General features: G+C 35.8%; 2 protein-coding genes and 4 pseudogenes across 2 annotated transcripts; 2 read left to right on the forward strand and 4 right to left on the reverse strand.

Annotated features, from left to right (window-relative positions):
• Window positions 1–3,529: 3,529 nt before the first annotated feature.
• On the reverse strand, window positions 3,530–4,087 carry LOC104738286 (uncharacterized protein At4g04775-like). The gene is made up of 2 exons (XM_010458483.1): window positions 3,914–4,087; window positions 3,530–3,829 (listed from the first exon to the last, which is right to left on the reverse strand). The coding sequence occupies exons 1-2, from the start codon at window positions 4,085–4,087 to the stop codon at window positions 3,530–3,532; spliced, it is 474 nt and encodes a 157-aa protein (XP_010456785.1).
• A 1,974-nt stretch (window positions 4,088–6,061) lies between these two features.
• LOC109128451 (uncharacterized) lies at window positions 6,062–6,664 on the reverse strand. Its single transcript, XM_019234791.2, has one exon. The coding sequence runs from the start codon at window positions 6,418–6,420 to the stop codon at window positions 6,205–6,207; it is 216 nt and encodes a 71-aa protein (XP_019090336.1). The 5' UTR covers window positions 6,421–6,664; the 3' UTR covers window positions 6,062–6,204.
• A 1,151-nt stretch (window positions 6,665–7,815) lies between these two features.
• Window positions 7,816–10,314, reverse strand: LOC104736893 (uncharacterized; annotated as a pseudogene).
• Window positions 10,315–10,536: 222 nt separating this feature from the next.
• On the forward strand, window positions 10,537–14,106 carry LOC147929611 (uncharacterized; annotated as a pseudogene).
• Window positions 14,107–15,343: 1,237 nt separating this feature from the next.
• Window positions 15,344–15,928, forward strand: LOC147929612 (uncharacterized protein At4g04775-like; annotated as a pseudogene).
• Window positions 15,929–16,685: 757 nt separating this feature from the next.
• LOC147929613 (uncharacterized protein At3g43530-like) lies at window positions 16,686–18,773 on the reverse strand (annotated as a pseudogene).
• Between the last annotated feature and the right edge of the window lie 273 nt (window positions 18,774–19,046).

Below are 19,046 nucleotides of genomic sequence, written 5' to 3' on the forward strand. Positions count from 1 at the left end.
AGTTAACCGTATAACTCTTCTAATATCAATTTTATATTATCACACATGAGTTCTTGAAATTCATTTTAAAGGTTTTATGAAAATAAAATTAAGGATTACAATTAAGTTAAATATCTAATATAAGAATTCAATTTTGGGTGTTCTTGACTTTTGTGAAAAATACAATGGTATGTACATATAAATATTATAAAAAATTGAAGGCACAATAAGAAATAATGACCCAAACTCTCTGGTGATCACAGATCAACATTTTTTAGATAATGTTTCTCTATTAATACTAGGTTTTACCTCGTGGTATACCACGAGTCTATTATTTTGTTGACATGATACTGTAATGGTTTAGAGTTGCTTGTAGTTGATGGTGAATTGAATATATATATATATATATATTGTTAACGGTTGTAGGTAGAGTTTTGTAGAAACTCTTGATTCGCAAGTTGAGAATATACATTTTACGATTTGTTAGTTATGATTTAGGAATGAATGATATGGCATATTCTTATTATGATTCTCAATTGATATTATTGGGGAAACATCCTGGTTCCCCATGAGAACTATGATATCGTACCAGATACAGCCTGATCTTTACCCTCGTCCCAGCTGTCTTTGCCGAAATTATTCTCAACCTATATATCCACAAAGATGTAATTTAAGTTTTGTATCTCCATGAGATAGAAGTTATCGTCTATTTCACCATTGCGATAGGTTTAATTGGTTTAGTATTTGATTAACCGAGTGACATTACAACCCAATTAGAAAACTAAACCCCTAAACCGAGAAATCCCTAAAATCACAATTCACCCTTTCTCCCCTTTCTCTCTCGCGACAAACCCTAGAAAAAGCGATATCACACTTCACCATCGATTTCTCAAATTGAATCGACGGATTTGATAATCCGAGCTGGTTTCGGGCAACAAGATAGTACTCGGCAAAGAGATGGTGTTGGGAAAGGAGATTACGATGAAGATGGAGAGGATCGAGATGAATTTCATATAGAGAAGCTTGCTCAGGATTTTACTGATGCTGAAGAGTCGATTCGTCACGACACGTACCCAGAAAGTGACGACGAGGAAGAAGGTCGTCAACCTCGTGGTGCGGGTCCAGAGAGAGTGTTTACGGATATTGGACGTGGTGATGGAACGTTGTGGAAAGGGTAATCCTTCTACAATGGGGTCGCATTCAAGGAGAGTGTCTTGGACTATGGACTACATACCGGTTCAACTTGAAGCAGTACAGGTATGACAAAGATAAACTTGGGTTTAAATGTATTGGGGATAAGGGAAATTGTGAGTGGAAAGTGTTCGCTGCACTTCTTCCAAATGCATCGTTGTGGAGGATAACCAAATACATTGATAAGCATTGTTGTACCCCCAATGGCGAGTGTGACATGTTTAAGACCCCAATTATAGCTAGAATTTTTCTCGATAAGATTAGGGAGGATCCGGATCATTACAAGCCTTTGAGGATTGAAAAAATTATCATGGAAAGGTGGAAGATATCAGTCGCTAGGCCACAATGACAAGCTGCTCGGAGAAATGCTTTTGCATGGATAGAGAGAGAGTATGAAGTCTAGTTTACACGACTCCGAGATTACGCAGCTGAGATCTTGGATTCAAATCCAGGGTCTGTTGTTGAGGTAGATACAATCAAGAATGATGCTGGTCAAGATGTGTTCAGCCGGTTTTATGTTTGTTTTGATGTCCTTAGAAGAACTTGGAAACAGACTTGCCGGCCAATAATAGGAGTTGATGGAGCCTTCTTAAAGTCGAAGATCAAGGGACAATTGCTTGCTACATTAGGCAGAGATGCAGACAATGGCATCTATCCAATAGCCTGGTGTGTTGTTCAAGTTGAGAACAAAGAAAATTGGTTATGGTTTGTCAAGAGATTGAAGACTGACTTGGAGCTAAACAAGGGAGATGGTTACATTTTAGTGGTTGATAGATGTCAATGTTATGGTTTTTAATATGTCAATGTTATGGTTTTTAATATGTTTGGTCCTGTTTTCGGGGTTGATAAAAGCTGTGGAGTTGGAGTTACCAAAAATAGAGCATAGAATGTGTCTTAGACACATCTATGGGAACTTGAAGAAGAATCATTCTTCCAAGAAGCAAATGACGCCACTCCTCTAGCATATGGCTTGGAGCTATAACGTTAAACAGTTTGGGGAGAGATTGGAACGCATACACGCTTATGACACTGTTGTGTATGATGATGTTATGAAGTCCAAACCAAAGAGTTGGACTCGTGCCTTCTATAAGATGGGGGGCTATTGTGAAGATCTTTCAACAAGACCATCGACAAAGCATGGGAGAAACCGTTTATTGCAATGTTGGAGACATTTAGAAGACTGGCTATGGTTCGGATTGCCAAACGTTCAGCTCTTTCTCATTCTCACAAAGGTAATTAATTGTTTTAATTCAAAATTTAATGCAGTTTTCTACATATGTAATGCAATGTTATTGGTTTTTGATGTTTCAGGTTTATGTACTCCATATGTGTCAAAGTTTCTTGCTAAAGAGCATGAGAAAGCTTCAGAATGCCAGGTGTATCCTTCTACTAATGGGTGCTTTGAAGTCACACTGGATGGAGACAAACACAGAGTTAGTTTGCAAAATATGACTTGTACCTGCATAAAATTTCAAATCTGTGGTATTCCATGTGAGCATGCGTATGGAATGATTCTGAAGAAGATGTTAAGTGCTGATGACTATGTTTGCCAGTGGTTTCGAACTGCTATGTGGAGGCTTAACTACACATATGGCATTACTCCACAAAGGGGTGCTCGTCACTGGCCTTCGACTTTAGGTGAGGATGTTTATGTTCCACCTGAGCCACCACAACTTGGGAGAAGGAAGATAACTAAGGCAGACAAGAAGAGGAAGCCAGGTGTAAATGAGTCTCCTGTCAAGAAGAAACCAAAGCAGAAAAAGGATAATGCACTGTGGAATTTGTGGTTCTGATCAGCATAACCTTAGGTTCCACCAGAAGAAAAATCAAACACAGGTTATTAATCGGTTTGTTCTCATTTTATTTGTTATAATCGGTTTCTTGTTCTCATTTTTTGAAATTTGCGGTTTTTCAGGCTTCTCAAGGTGGTGGAGGAGAAGTTGTTCAATGTGGTGGACTTTCTCAAGATGTTGGTGGAATTTCTCAATATGGTGGAGGAGAAGTTGTTCAGGGTGGTGGAGGACTATCTCAAGGTGGTGGAGGACTTTCACAAGCCTGAATATTGACTAGTAGGGGTCTGTTTTTTGGTTTAAGAGACTAGTTGGATCTGTATTTTGGTCGAATAGACTAGTAGGGTTATGTTTTTGGTCTGTGATCATGTTGAAAACATGATTTCAAAACCTTATCATTCTGCTTGTTTTCAGAACATGTGTTCATCATGTTCTGTCTTTTATGAAATGTAGAATGTCTTATCTTATTAAATGCAATCGCAACACCAACAAGAGTTCACTCTCAACACCATCACAAACACAAACAAGAGCATAAAGCATAGCATAAAACCGAACAGTTTACAAGCTTATCATACAAGCTTAAATAGACCAAACATGATCAAAAAACCGAAAACACATACAATTATAATCTTATTCATCCTACATTGCAATTCAGCTTTTGCTTCCAACAAAACTTTTTCAACCCTCTCACATAGCTCTTTTTCGAAATCCATTTGCATCTTCTCAAATTTCATCTTCTGGTCTTGCAATGTCTCTATTGTAAGCTCTTTCATCTCTTCTTTTACTCTCTCAATTTGAACACCCAATGTTGCTACCTCATCCAACAATGCCTCATCGACCCACTTAAAGGTGTGGTTATCGTTCACAAGCTAAATTATAACATAGAAAACAATGAGAATTGATGAGAATTGATGAGAGTCGATGTCAACATCAAACAAAGCATAATGTAGTACCTTCTTTGCTGCTGCTTCTCGACATCGAAAATATCTCCGAGAAGGATTAGGCTCAGATTTGGAATTCTTTGCCACAATTTGTTCCCCACACCAACATCTCTTAGGCACGCCAACGACGAATCCTCTTTGTCGGACATTTGATGAACCACTCGAAGCTCCAGAAACATTGCTCATGGTTGCAGAGATCAATTTTAGAATTTTATGCTTTTAGGTTTTGAGGATTTGGGGATTTTAATGGAGTTATGGATGTATCGTCTCAGGTCGGGTTATTAACATCAGTCGGGTTTAATTTTTGGTTTTGTTTTTGGTATGAACGGTTTCCTATCGGTTCACTTTTTGAACCGATAACATCCCGATATATGGATATATAGGTTGAGAATAATTTCAGCAAAGACAGCTGGGACGAGGGTAAAGATCGGGCTGTATCTGGTACGATATCATAGTTCTCATGGGGAACTAGGACGTTTTCCCTTTTATTGGATTAATAGTGTACATTTAAAGCTAATACGATATAACGAAATATGTAATCGTTTATTAAACGCAAAATTAGATATTTCTTAAGATGTATTTATCTTGAAGTAGTTGCTATGTTATAGAGTTGTGATTAAGAGGGTGTGATTACATTATTTGGGTTATAAATTCTTTTTGTCAAACTCGGCCCTAAAAATTTGGCATGCAAGTTAGATATTTTCTAAGATACAATGGACATTAACTGACATTAATTGGATGTAAATAAGTACGCTATGAATTAAAAACCGGCCCAAAATATTCGGCAATCTTAAGGAGGATCCGGATAATTGAATCGGTTATAATGAAGTTGGCAAAAAGTGATGGCACCCTATTGTACTCCAAAAATATATTCCAAGCTTTATATGTGGATATACTTGTTTGGTTACAAATATCCTAAGACAATTTTTAATAAATATCCATTTATAAAAATTCAAATCACATCATATGCTGAAAAAAATCTAAATTTTTATTAACTTTATGTATTAAATAGTAATTAAAAGAATTAAATATAAGATTAAATAAAAATGAAAGGAGAATTATATTTTAATCTAACATATTAATGTGAATTAGATAGATAGATTTTAGGAAATTAATATTATCAAATAAGGAAATGATTGTGTTTGGTTGTAAGGATTGTAGAGAACTTAGTTGAGACTTGTTTGGATACAAGGATAAGAGAGGATGACACAAAAATGTACTCCAAAAATGTTAAGATAAATTCTTTTTGTCAAACTCGGCCCTAAAAATTCAGCATGCAAATTAGATATTTTCTAAGATACAATGGACATTAACTGGCATTAATTGGATGTAAATAAGTACGCTATGGATTAAAAACCGGCCCAAAATATTTGAAAATCTTAAGGAGGATCCGGATAATTGAATCGGTTATAATTTTAGTTAAAAACCCGACCCGAAGTTGGCAAAAAGTGATGGCACCCTATTGTACTCCAAAAATGTATTCCAAGCTCTATATGTGGATATACTTGTTTGGTTACAAATATCCTAAGACAATTTTTAATAAATATTCGTTTATAAAAATTCAAATCATATCATATGCTGAAAAAAATCTAAAATTTTATTAACTTTGTGTATTAAATAGTAATTAAAAGAATTAAATATAAGATTAAATAAAAATGAAAGGAGAATTATATTTTAATCTAACATATTGATTTAAATTAGATAGATAGATTTTAGGAAATTAATATTATCAAATAAGGAAATGATTGTGTTTGGTTGTAAGGATTGTAGAGAACTTAGTAGGGAATTGTTTGGATACAAAGATAAGAGAGAATGACACAAAAATGCACTACAAAAATGTTAAGATAGATATAAGGAATGAGAATTCAACTTAGGACACACATGACACCACGTATTACTAAAGTGTGAACAAGTAAATATGATTTTTTTTTTTTGCTTACAAACTTAGATATTGGATAATTTATATGTAAAATTGTTATTTTCAAATTTTTATCATCTTAACTAGAAACAAACTAAATAAAGTAGTTGATATTTTAATTATAAAATAAGAAGACATGAGATGTTGTTGAAAAAAAAAGACTTCATAGTATTGTATGTGTTCATACTCTTAAATGTAAATGAATTGCGTGAGTTAGTGGTATATATGGATCGATCATTAGATTTACAACAACCAACTGTTTTTATTATTAATGGTGAAAAATATAATACATAAAAGAACATATTGAAGTTTAGAAACCCATCATCATAAACAAAGTTAAGAAAAATAAATAAACAAATATATATAGCCACAGGGACAAATATGTTTAAACGTCTGCAAAGGAAACCCTTGGATTAGTCTGGAGGGTCTTGTTCGATTTCTTTGTTCTCCATATTTTACTCTTCTTCTCTTCAACGTTGTCCTTATTCTCTTCCTCTACATTTGTCTCTGCAAGCTTCATCTTCATCTTTTCCTTATAAATCTTCCTCATCGCGTAAGTCTCTGCGAAACTCGCTGTGCTCGATCCACCGACACCGTACATCTTCCCAAAATCAAGATTGGTCTATTCAAAACGTTTAAAATCAAGATTCGTATGAAAATTATATGAGAATGTGAATGGGGTTTAAAGGATAAGAGATGGTTTGGTGATGTATATATAGGGTTGATTGGTAGGGAAGATAGGTACATGGAATTTCCCCATGGGAGGCCAAATTTGATTTTTCATTCTTTTGTTTTCTTGTTTCCTCATTTGGGATTTTCTTTAATTCGTGGAAATATCATAGAAAACATAAGAAATTGGAAAAGTAAAAGTATATTTGTTTGGGAACCAAGGGATTGATTCTCTCTAATCTCTACCATACAAGCGACCAAAACAATCCCTATCACGGACAGAACACTACTGACAGGTCAACTTATATAAGAGCGTCCATTGGTGTTTCCATCCAATGTCAACTTAGTAAGGAAAACTATACATTTTTTTTTTTTTGATCAAAGGGAAAACTATACATTAGATAACAATTTTGACCCAAATAATTAAGTAACGCTACTAATATGTTGATTAAGATCTAAAAGTGACATATTACACTTTTAGATGTGATTTCAAAAGAATTAGTTTATGAGACCGATTAAGTAGGTGAGTGGAGGAGCAAAATTAGATGCATGAATATGAAGATGATTTACAGAGACAGAGTGTTTCTCTTTAGGAATTGTGGATGATGATGTTTTTGAAATATGATTATGTTAATAATTTTGATGGTAAAACTAGTTTAAAAAAAAACAGAATATTAAGTGAAAGTAAATACTAAATAAGCTATTTGATGGTGTCATGCATGACGATAGGACCAAATAAACTCTTTTAGTCAATTTGCTTATGTCATGCATGACGATAAGTCCAATATGACATCTTTTAAGGATATAGCATATACTAGTCACATGTAGGATGTAGCATTGTATAAATAATATGAAAACTTCATTACCACAACAGTACTATTGAAAGAATTAGTAACTATTTAGCCACTGAAACAGTACTATTTAACCTTGTTCCTTTTTTAGCCACTGAAATAATTGTGAGATAATTCATATAAGCTTAAACAGAGTAAACACAGAGTAAGTATAGTGATAATAATAAGCTATTTACAAGGTAGCAAAAAAATGGTGGATACTATCTGTTGTTTAGGTTTCTCTTCTGAAATTGTAACTGACTGCTGTGTTGTTCTTTAGAGAGTTTCATGAGACACTTACTATAGAGAAAACTAGACACCTTAAAATTCCAGCAACAACAAAGTTGAGATTGGATTCTAACTCTCTCAAGTCACATAGAGATTTTTTTCACAAAAAATGTGCAATTGAACCGAAGTTATGAAATTATGTTGTTGTAATGATATAGTTCAAAGTAAAGCGGCATGAGTCCCACAAGTTGCGGATACATAAGTCTTTTTTAGTTGTTAAGCCCCCAGTCATATCGTTGGTACTTAACTTCAAACTGAGTATCAACTAGACAATCAAGCAAAGCTTCTGAAAGTTGTGGCTCCAAGAAGGTTGATGCATGCTTCAGTACCTCCTCTTTGTTCTTTCCAAAATCAACCCCATACTTGTACAAACAGACGGGTTTCAGTAAATCAACATAACCATGTAACTAAATTTAATTTGAATGAGATATGTTTGAGACTTAATCAATTAAAGATTTGGCTGATGTATGCAACTTTCTCGTTGATATCAACTAAGAGTCCACCTCCTCTTAAGAAATCACGAGCTGCTTCCATGAGTTCTTTATCAATCTCTCCAGGCATGAAACATTCGAAGAGGTGGTCCAGACAGAGTTCCACAAACCAGAGCAAAATAAGTCAGAGGCTCTGCATAAGGCAGAGCAACCTAAAGACAGGAAACATATCAATCAGCCATGAGACTTGACTCAACATACTAAGGCACTAACAAGTTTTACCTTGGAACGTTTATCCTTTACACCAAAGGTTTTTATAGGATTAAAAAGTGGTCGCTGGTTACCCCTTAGAATCCCATTTTGTATAGCCGAGAGTGAGTAAGTGTAGCCACCAATCACATATTTGAAGTCCATAAACATCTTCGTTCAATCAAAAGTGCCAGCTGGATGACCACATACTAGTATGGAATGTATAGCCATCATGTTATAAAGGTTTAGGAAGAACGAAAGCTTTTCCTCTCTCTGCATATCTTCAATCTCTACTCTATGAAGCTCCTGGATTATTCTTAGGTACCTTTTGGGAACCAAATGATACTTAAGTCAGTGATAAAACACACAAAAAAATAAAATAAATAAGACCATTATAATTAACCATACCTTGCAAACTCTTCACTCCCATGGATACTTCTGTAGTCCACATGTTTTCCATCTGGAGAAGTGTAAGCTTCAAGAATTGCTCGATATACAAGTCTGAGCCTAGACTCGATTTCCGAGATCGGCCTTGGCTTCAACTCAATTATTCCTCTAGGGATGTTGTGGCATTGAGATGAAACTAAAGGGTCATCGTCTAGAAACCAATACAAGTGATTCCCATCTTCAAACAGATTCTCCCTGGTTGAAAGAATGCAAATATATAAGAAGCATACACAAACTAAAGAAGAACCATTGGTGTTTGTTTTAAAATAGCTTGCTCTAGAACATGTTGAAAGAAGAGTTGGCTTGCAAGCTTTCGAGCAACTTCAACTGCCTATACAACAAGATTGGATTATAACCCATCGACTCTTAAAAAACATCACAGTACTGATCATACAATACTATTACTTACCGCTTCTCTTTCAAGACTTTGATCCGCGCATAAGAAATCAATAGCTTCTGAACCTAAGAAAGAGTTTTTGAAGCTAGTTTTCAAGGCTTCATCTTAAGCACTATTAAAGCTAGTTCATCTACAGGACCTTTACTCGATGCATCATCTTCACCTGAGAAAGGTGGTAGAGGAGCTTCACGAGGCGGTGCTTCTTCTATAAGATGTCTGATCTTCTCCTCAAGCTCTCCTGACTCCTCCAATACCTTAAGCTCCTTAAAACTCCCAACTAACTCTTCATTAAAGAATACTTTAGGAACATCATCTCCTCCTCCACAAATCTTTTCAAGCTCAAGCTTCCTTGTCGGATAAATATCGATGTTATTCTCGACGTATCTTAGTCTCTTCTCATGCAAAAACAACCTACATTCTCTGCACTCCTCACACCCTAATCTTGTATACAGTATAATCCTACCTTTTATCACTACAGACTCCAATACCGCTTCTTCTTCTCTATCATCCGACTCATCATCATCGTTCTGCATCATCTTCAAATAACATAAAGGATTCCACATAGACTTACCTTCTGATTTAGGAGATTCCAATGATTTCACCCCATCATCTCTAGTACCATTGTCAACATTTAGTTTCCCCGAGAGGCGACGAATCAGTGTATGTACCGCAACTTTGCTCTTCACTCTAACAAAGTTCTTGATCGCTGCTGCTTTCTTTGTCCATGCAGAAGAAGCTGATGATGAATTAGCATCTGGTGGTGATGATGAATGGTGAGAGTTGCTTTGTTCATCAACCGTTTCTTCCAAAGATTTCGATGTTTCATGATCATCTTCATGTTTTGAATCAACCGAACTCTCACTATCATCATCATCAATATATATAGACTCCATCTCCTCTTCCTCTTAATGGATATCTATAGACTCCATCTCCTCTTCCTCCTCCATCGTCTCCTCGATTTCGATATCAACAGATTTTATCTCTTCTTCTTCTTTCTTCTCATCAGTTTCTTCCACATTGTGTTTAGGAGACACTTTTTTAGCAATGATCTCAGCAGATTTCGTCATCTCCTCCAACTGTTCCACATTATGTTTAGGAGACACTTCTTAGGCGATGATTTCAGCAGATTTCGTTATCTCCTCTGATTGTTCCACATTGTGTTTAGGAGAGCTCCCCATATCCATGGACGACAATGCTACAATAACAGATTCCGAAACAATCAAACAAGAAACAAAACAAAAACCACAATTACGTTCACATCCTCAAAACATTAATATAGTTTTTCAGTTATTAAAACATATTTACCAGAGACAGATTCCTAAATCAATTCAACATAACATTAAGAATAAATCCAAGAAAAAAAACGAAAATGTATTGAGAAACTTACGGATCCGGAGAGAATCAGAATGGATTCACAGAATACTACGATATTGAATGTTACATTCAGGTAACGAGTCTAATACTTTGTGTAGAAATTAACTGAATATTTTAGATGGAAATCGAATTGGAAGAAGAGGGAGAGCGATGTTCAGACAGAGGCAAGAGCGCAGCAAAGGAACCGAGCAAGAGAAGCGGGAATCTCATGGGTTGGGGGGGGGTCGATTTGTAATAACTCTAACTTTTGGGGTTTTTTTTCTGTTTCCTTTTAACTTTTTAGAGCAACTCCATATATTATATTATTATTATTATAATTTATACTATAAAGTACATAATATTAGTTATTATAAGTTTATGACATAGATTTCACTGTTGAAATGAGTAATAAATTATAATTATTGGATAAACAATTAATAATAAATATATTTTGGGAAAGAAAATGAAGATAGAGAAATCAAATATCACCAAAAGCAGTTTTGACTTTTGAGTCGACTTCTTATTAAAGTTAAGATAATAATATTTTGGAAGTAAAAAAATACAGAATTAGAGTCAGATACTTTATTTCTAAAAGCCAAAATTAATTGAAAACATTGTAATGTATCATATGTGTAAAAAGGATTTAATGTTTGTTTATTTACTATGAGGTTGACTTTAGTAAATAATTTATGTTTTATATGTAGGTAAGTAAAAAAAGGAGATGAAACATGTACAAGCTTATTTTTCTATATGAGAATATTTATTTTAACAAATTTGTGATATATTTAAAATGCCAAAAAACAAAAACAAAAAAAAATCTGGCATGCCAGTGTTTAATCTGTATGCCATAGAAGTATGTGATATATCGAGTTTACCCTTAATAAAGGAGAAGGGATATAATTGATTTAAAAAAAAAATAATTTAGAAAATAACAATCCATCCACCCGCTCCTCCCCGATCCGATCCAACCCGTTCTGGATCCGAGGGTTAAAAAATTAAAACCAAAACGAAATCCAGATTCTTCCACCTCTTATTTCATTGGAACTCCATTTCCATTTCCGATCTCTTCCACCTGTTTCTCTTGAATTACCTCGACGCGTCCGTCGCTGGCTCCATCTTTCAGTTGGTAAGTCAAAATTACTACCCTATCATCCACGATTTGAGAAAGTAAGTGAGATGAGTGAAATTAAAATTATGGTTTTTATCAGGAATTTGATATGAGATACATTGGTAATTATTAGAATGTAGTTGGGTAATTGTAGTTGGGAATGTAGTTTCCCAATTGGTAGATGTTATTGGATGTTACAAAAGTTACAGACGGACGAAGGTTCAACTGTTACTGTTTAGGACAACTTGGGACAACTGGTACATATGAGTTATAGCTGTTTCTGGAAATTGTAATTGTTATATATTTTGTTCTATTTTCAGGTGTCGATGAAGAAGAACATCCTAGTAAACATACATTTTGACTATGGAGGATCATATTCAGTAGAGCATGAGTGGATTTTCAAAAGCTCTTTATATGTTGTATTGTTGAAGACATCATCGTTAGAGAAGATAACTTATTCAGTGATATTGGATAAGATCTGTAAGAAGATTGCAATAGATAGAGTCACAAGAATGGTGAGATTGAGTTACAGTCTATGTGAAGGTCGAAGAGAGTCAAATATTTGCGATGACGAGGATGTTTATGTATTTTTAACTTCATTGGATAAAGATGGGTTAAGACCAATTTTGCGTGTGGAGTTATCTGGTGAGTCAGAACTTATGGAAGGGGGCGAGCAACTTTCAAGAGCAGAGCGAGGAAGTTCATATGGTGTTAATTATGTGGTTGATGATGTAGTTGATGATGTTGTTGATGATGTTGTTGATGATGTAGTTGATGATGCAGCAATCGTGACTATTCACAAAGAGGGGGATAAACAGAATGAACTGATCATTGAGGAGTTGACGGTGAATGCTAATAATGAAGATTGTGAGAATGTATCAGGTAAAGAAAATGTGGTTGTGGATCACCCGATGGATGACTTTGTGAATGCTAGGCATGAATATGTTGAGCTTCCAGTTAATGAAAAAGTGCATGTTGCTAAAGAATGGGAAGATGGTATGTGTTTGGAAATAGACCAAGAATTTGCTTCTAAGGAGGCTGTTTGGGATTTGTTAAACAGAGCTTCAAATGAAAATTGTTTTGGTTTTGAGGCGGTTAAACAGACCCGATGCGACTTATGGTACGATGTACTCAAGCTGCAGCAGGATGTAAGTGGTATTTACTAGTTGCAAAAGTGAAGAAATCAGAATAATGGAGTGTTAGGGTATATAGAAAGATGCATACATGCTCTCGGTGTGTGGAGAGTACAAGCTATGTCAAACAAAAATGCACACCATGACTGGTAGCAAGTGTTTTGCATACAGAATATCCATGTAAGTTTGATACACCGACTCCTAAAATCATCATGACTCTTTTTCAAGGAAGACTTGGTTTGGATTGTTCCTACTCTACCGCCTTGAGAGGGAAAAAACAACATCTTAGTGATGTGCGAGGGAGCCCTGAAACAAATTATAAGATGTTGTATTCTTATTTGCACATGTTAAGGGAGGTCAATCCTGGGTTAGTAACAAGTGTGGAATTGGATGAAGAAAATAGGTTCAAGTACATGTTCATCGCTTAGGGCGCTAACATTGAAAGGTTCAGTGCAATGAGGAAAGTGATAGTTATGGACGTAATTCACCTTAAGACTGTCTATGGAGGTATGTTAGTTTTTGCAACAGCTCAAGATCCTAATCATCACCAATACCCCCTTGCGTTTGGTGTAATTGATAGTGAGAATAATGATAGTTGGAACTGGTTTTTGACAAACTTGAAAAGCGTTATACCGGATATTCCTGGATTGGTTTTTATAAGTGACAGACATTCAAGCATTATCAAGGCTGTGGCGGATTTGTACCCGAGCGCATATCATTGCAATTGTGTTTGGCATTTGTCGCAAAACATAAGAGATCGGGTTACTAGCGACAAGGATACAACAGCAGAAAAATTCAGGGACTGTGCTAATATTTATACTAAAGTTGAGTTCAACAAAGAGTATGCTAATTTTAGGAGCAGGTTCCTAAAAGCCGCTAAGTTTCTGGATAAGAGGACCAAGATTGACAAGTGGGCAAGATGCCAATTTGAAGGAGACAAGTACAACATAGTTACTAGCAATTAAGCAGAATCACTGAACAGTACATTTTGACCTACAAGAAAGTTACATATGTTACCTATGATTGATGCAATTGTCGAGAAAATCTCTGAATGGTTGAACAAGCATAGAGAAAAGGCTGCTTCTGCTGCCGACACAACGCATGTGGTGCCATATGTGGAGAATATATTGCACGCACGATGTGAAACTGCAGCAAAGTTGTCCCCGACTAAGCTAAACAGTTTGGAGCTTAAATATAGTGTAATTGGACTTGATGGTGTTACTTATTTGGTTGATTTGAAGCTGAAAAGATGTTCCTGCAAAACTTTTGATATAGACAAGTACCCTTGTGTCCATGCTATAGCCGCAGCAAGGAAGCTCATGAGGACTGAATGGAGAACAGCTGATATCAACATCTATGGTCTATGCTCTAAGTTTACTTGATTGAGATGTGGGCTTTGGCATATTGTAGAACAATCTATTTAGTACCACATGTTAATTATTGGACTGTTACTGCAGAAGTTGAGGCTATATCTGCAAAACCCCCAGAGTACATACCAAAAAGTGGAAGAAACCAAGAAACACGGTTTCCATCTGCCGGAGAGCGTCGCCGAAAGAAAAAAAATCAGGAACAAGGCTACACCTGGCATAGATTTGGAAATTTTTTTGCAACCCCCTTGATTTTTGCAACCACCTGGCATAGATTGAAAAAAATTTATGTCTTGTTTTCAGTTAACTTCAAATGTGTATTGTTTTCAATTATCTAATTCGGAAGGTACAACTAGTACAATTGTATATTGTTAACTTGTGCAATTGTGTATTGTCCTCCAATTATGTAATTCATAAAGTACAACTAGTACAATTGTGTATTGTTTTCAATTATGAAATTCTGAAGGTACAACTAGTACAATTGTATATTGTTTTCAATTATCAGGAAATTCGGAAGGTACAACTAGTACAATTATGTATTGTTTTCAATTAAGTAATTCAGATATAAACAAACATTAAATAATTATCTTCCAATAAAGTAATTCGGATTTAAACAAGCATTAAATAATATAAGAGGATGTTGTTACTTTTAGCAGCATTTTTATTGTTTTCACATAAAACAATCCTTCTTGTGTAAGGAATACTTAATAAGATATCACTTCACATGAAGCCACATATATCAAAATTATGATTTTTTCGAAAGTAGTTTGATGAAAGCATTTGTAAACGCAATTAAATAGTGTTAATCATGTGGCCAACTACTAATAAATAATATTTATCACAGGCCAACTGAATATTTCCAATAATCATGAAATATACAATTACATATGTTGTAGTACAAATGATCAACTACATACAACTATGTGTATATTCCTCCCTTATTGGGTTCCACAAAACCTAGTGTAAATGGAGATATAACTTTAATGGATCCCACAAAACATAGTGTGAACAAAATGTTTTTGTCCATATATAATTTGGCATTGTCCCACTCGATTTTATTATTTCCTTTTCTCCTCATAGATCTAGGGTTTTCTAGTTTTGAGAGAAAAAGAGAGAGACAAGTAAAGAAAAAAGCGGCGGCCAAGTGATTTCTCTCCGTCGTTACAACACACGAAGATAAATCCATCTACTTTTCATCTTCTCCCTATCTTATTGATATCCAATTATATCATCTTCTTTTTTTGCCAGAGTTATGTCAATCAGTTATACTCAAAGTTCTTCATCTGAACCAAGTTATGAAAGTGGCGGCGCTAGAGCGGACGATAATTGGGGTGTTCCTACATGGTGCTGGTGTGGGGAACGAATCAAACTGGAAGTTTCAGACTGGGGCGAGAATAAAGGAAAAAAATATATACAAATGTCCTAAGAGTGAGGTGAGAATTTATAGTCTGTTGGATGTTAAAATTAGTCTTATTTGTCATGTCATGTAATTGTTCCCTGGTCTATTAGGATGGTAAGGAACACCTTTCAAAGTGGTGGGATGAAGCAGTTGTAGAGGAGCTGACACACCTAGACATCAAAATTACTCGCCAGAAGGAGGCTATGTTGGCGCACCAAAACCCTCAGTTAGAGTCAATTCGAGAGACACTTCGTGTGATGCATGTTGAAATTCTTGCACTTAAGGAGAGATTAGCCCAGAAAGATTGTGAGATTGGTAGGCTCAAGGAGTTACTTGCAAAGTGGTAGAACTTTATGTTTTCCTAATGATCTTGTTGTGCATGTACCTTCTCTCAGTATGTTTGTTCGAACTATGTTTAAGCTGAAATTATGTTTAATATTTTCCTATTTATGGTTGCTCGAGAATTATCTTAGTTGTGCATTAAACCCTATTCAAAACCAAACACAGTTGTACCAAATCAAACTAAGTTGTACCAAACCAAACACAGTTGTACCAAACCAAACACAGTTGTACCTAACCAAATATAGTTGTATCTAACCAAACACAGTTGTACCAAACCAAACACAGTTGTACCTAACCAAATACAGTTGTATCTAACCAAACACATTTGTATCTAACCAAACACAGTTGTACCAAATCAAACACAGTTGTACTAAATCAAACTAAGTTGTACCAAATCAAACAATATGTTGTACCAAATCAAACAATATGTTGTACATAACCAAACACAGTTGTACTGAACCAAACAATATGTTGTACCAAAAAGAAAATCTAGTTTTACCATAAGCGTAATTCCGACAACCAAACGAAAACGAAATTCAATGTTACTACAATCCGACCACCAACCTAAATACAACAAGGCAACCCAAAAAACAAAAAACCCATCATTTGTTCTTTCTCTATCACTTCTGGTCCACTGCAAAGGGTGTCTTTATGAGCCTAGAGGGTTGCCTTTCTCGCTTCTTCCCAATTTTTATTACAGTTCCACTCACCTTCTCTTTCATCTTCTTTTCCTTCGGCTTCTTGTGCTTCTTCTTCTCCTGCACCTTCATCTCACTCTCGCTATTCTCTTCATTGCCACCTTCATATGTAAGAACCAAATCTAAATCAACTGTTTCACACAAATCCGAAATGTTTAATTAAGAGATCCGAAATACTCACTAGTTTCACACACAACTGGAGATATATGGACACGGGATCCACTATATACCACCAATTCCCTTGATTCATTTGGTTGAGGATCATTTGGTTGAGAATCATGTGGTTGATAATCATTTGGTTGATAATCCGTTGGTGTCCCAAAGTGTATCCCATTCTTTTCTTCCTTCTCTATCTCACCAGCTACATATAGTTCAAGAGCGTCCACTCTCCGACTCAAGTCGGTAACCTTCTTAAGCATGTCTTCGAAGCCATTGGTCACTGTCTCCTTTAGTGAGCTAATCGATGCAATAATTGCAGCTACATTCTCACGTACTTCATCTGTATCAATTTCAGGGCCTTCCTCTCCGACTTCATGGTCTTCTTCACCTTTTTCAAGTAAACCCCTAGAAATCAAGTCCAAGTCGTACAATTGTTTCCAACATATCTTCTTCTTCTCTATAGCCAGACGCTCTCTCCAACTATCAACCATTGGATCAATAAAACTCATCCCATCATTAAAACCATCATCTATGATTCGACGCAACAATGATTTCTCACCAAAGTCTGGTTCCAAGATGCTAGTAATAATCTGTGAATGCAAACATATTTATCTTCAACTGAATTTTATAACAAATTATTATAATACCAAAATAACTTCAGAAACTATTACCTTGGTATCCCCAAGTTCTTCATTAATATCTTCCATTGGAAAACCCTTAAGGGCACTTTCACTGAACTTGTGCTTACACATCCTTGGGCAGTCATCCTCTGCGAGTACAACTTCTCTGAATTTTCTTCCAAGTTGTGGAACACACTCAAATGCCTAAATCTACACACAAACATTTACAAATTTTTAGTGTTAATATCATAAATATACAAATACAAAACTTACAAGCATTAAATAATGATACAAACCTCTAGAGGAACAATGAATCCAGAAAAGGCTGGTTGAGCTTTTGGTTTCACAGTGCCTTTACAGTTCCTCAGCACACTTTGAATCCCTTTCATACACTCTTCAAATGTATAATGCCCCCAGGGGAAGTCTCACAAGTGTTCAAATCATCAACAATTCGTAGAAGAAAAGAATCTATGTTTCCATCACCCTTAGAGTTTGTTTTCACTATCTTGCATAAGAACAACAAGATAGTGAGCTTTTTCCTCTCTATATAGCTTTTCTTCCGCATCTTCATCAGCTTCTGTTCCACATATTTTATTTTAATTTTCTCAGTCCTCCCAAACATGTCCTTGACAAAATTTAATCTTCCCAAGTTCTCATACCCCTTCGGATATTCATGACAGTCCAATCCGGTTAGCAAGACATGCTCTTTCAAGACAGTACATGCACTCCATTTACCACAAACCAACACTCTTTTTCCATCTTCGTACGATATGTGCGAAGCAGAAGCATCCACATACCTTGAGTCATGTGGTTTTGCTCTTTAGGCATGTGGAATATATGCTTGAATTGGGAATGATTTCTGAACCACTTTGTTTCTTTTGGGATACACTACACCTAGTGATAATCTTACACCCTTTGGTGTACTCAGATTCTTTGTATATCATTTCTCGCTGCATTGGTTGGGAATCATCATCTTCCGCAACGTTATCATCATCTGTATCCTGCAAATTCAAACATAAATGAATTAGATTCTTAATTCCACTTGAACCAGTTGAACCGAGTTCAACTAGTTGAACCGAGTTCAACTAGTTGAACCAATTCGACTGCCAATCTTCAGTTTCTCCTAATCCTAATAATCAGATCCATTCTAATCAGGAAATCCTAAATTCCTAATCCTAATTCCCAAACAAATGTATGTACCTTTACGGTTTCCTCCGCTTCACTAACGGCTTCTATTTTTTCGGTTATCGCGGTTATCGCCAATTGTAGCCCTTCCTCGGTTGGCTCCATCTCGATTGTTGGAACAACATAATCGTCCCCAACATCCTCTTCTTCTGTTGGAGTTTCTTTTGCAAGTTCACTCGTGGAACCATCTTCTGGTTCAGTCGGCTCGGCGGTTTCTGTTCGATCTTTACGAAGATTGGCAGTCGAATCGTATTCTCCATCTCCACTTGCATTAGCCATTACTACTGATGGCGACGGAACTTGAACGGCGGATCCACGGATCGAAAACGGAACGCCGCGGTGGGATGAACGGTATCTTTTTTTACCTCGACGGCGATGGGGCGAGAGAAACATATAAACTTATGTGTTTACTTTTAGGGTAAATAACCATCAATAGGAGGATGAACTAATTTATGTTTTTGGGTCGGATATAGGCTTGGATCGGATTCTTTGGTTGCGCTTGTAGTTTCTTGTTTTTTTTTAGGTTTTTTAGTCGTTTCATAATTTCTCGCC

Source organism: Camelina sativa, chromosome 13, assembly GCF_030686135.1.
Source record: "Camelina sativa cultivar CO46 ecotype springtype chromosome 13, ASM3068613v1".
NCBI lineage: Eukaryota > Viridiplantae > Streptophyta > Magnoliopsida > Brassicales > Brassicaceae > Camelina > Camelina sativa.

What these genes read in the sequence shown, in the direction of transcription:
- LOC109128451 (XM_019234791.2), bottom strand. Translation starts at nt 6,420, where the DNA reads ATGTACGGTGTCGGTGGATCGAGCACAGCGAGTTTCGCAGAGACTTAC.
- LOC104738286 (XM_010458483.1), bottom strand. Translation starts at nt 4,087, where the DNA reads ATGAGCAATGTTTCTGGAGCTTCGAGTGGTTCATCAAATGTCCGACAA. An exon ending in GAGAAGCAGCAGCAAAGAAG is followed by an intron (nt 3,830 to 3,913) that starts GTACTACATTAT and finishes GTTATAATTTAG; the next exon opens with CTTGTGAACGATAACCACAC.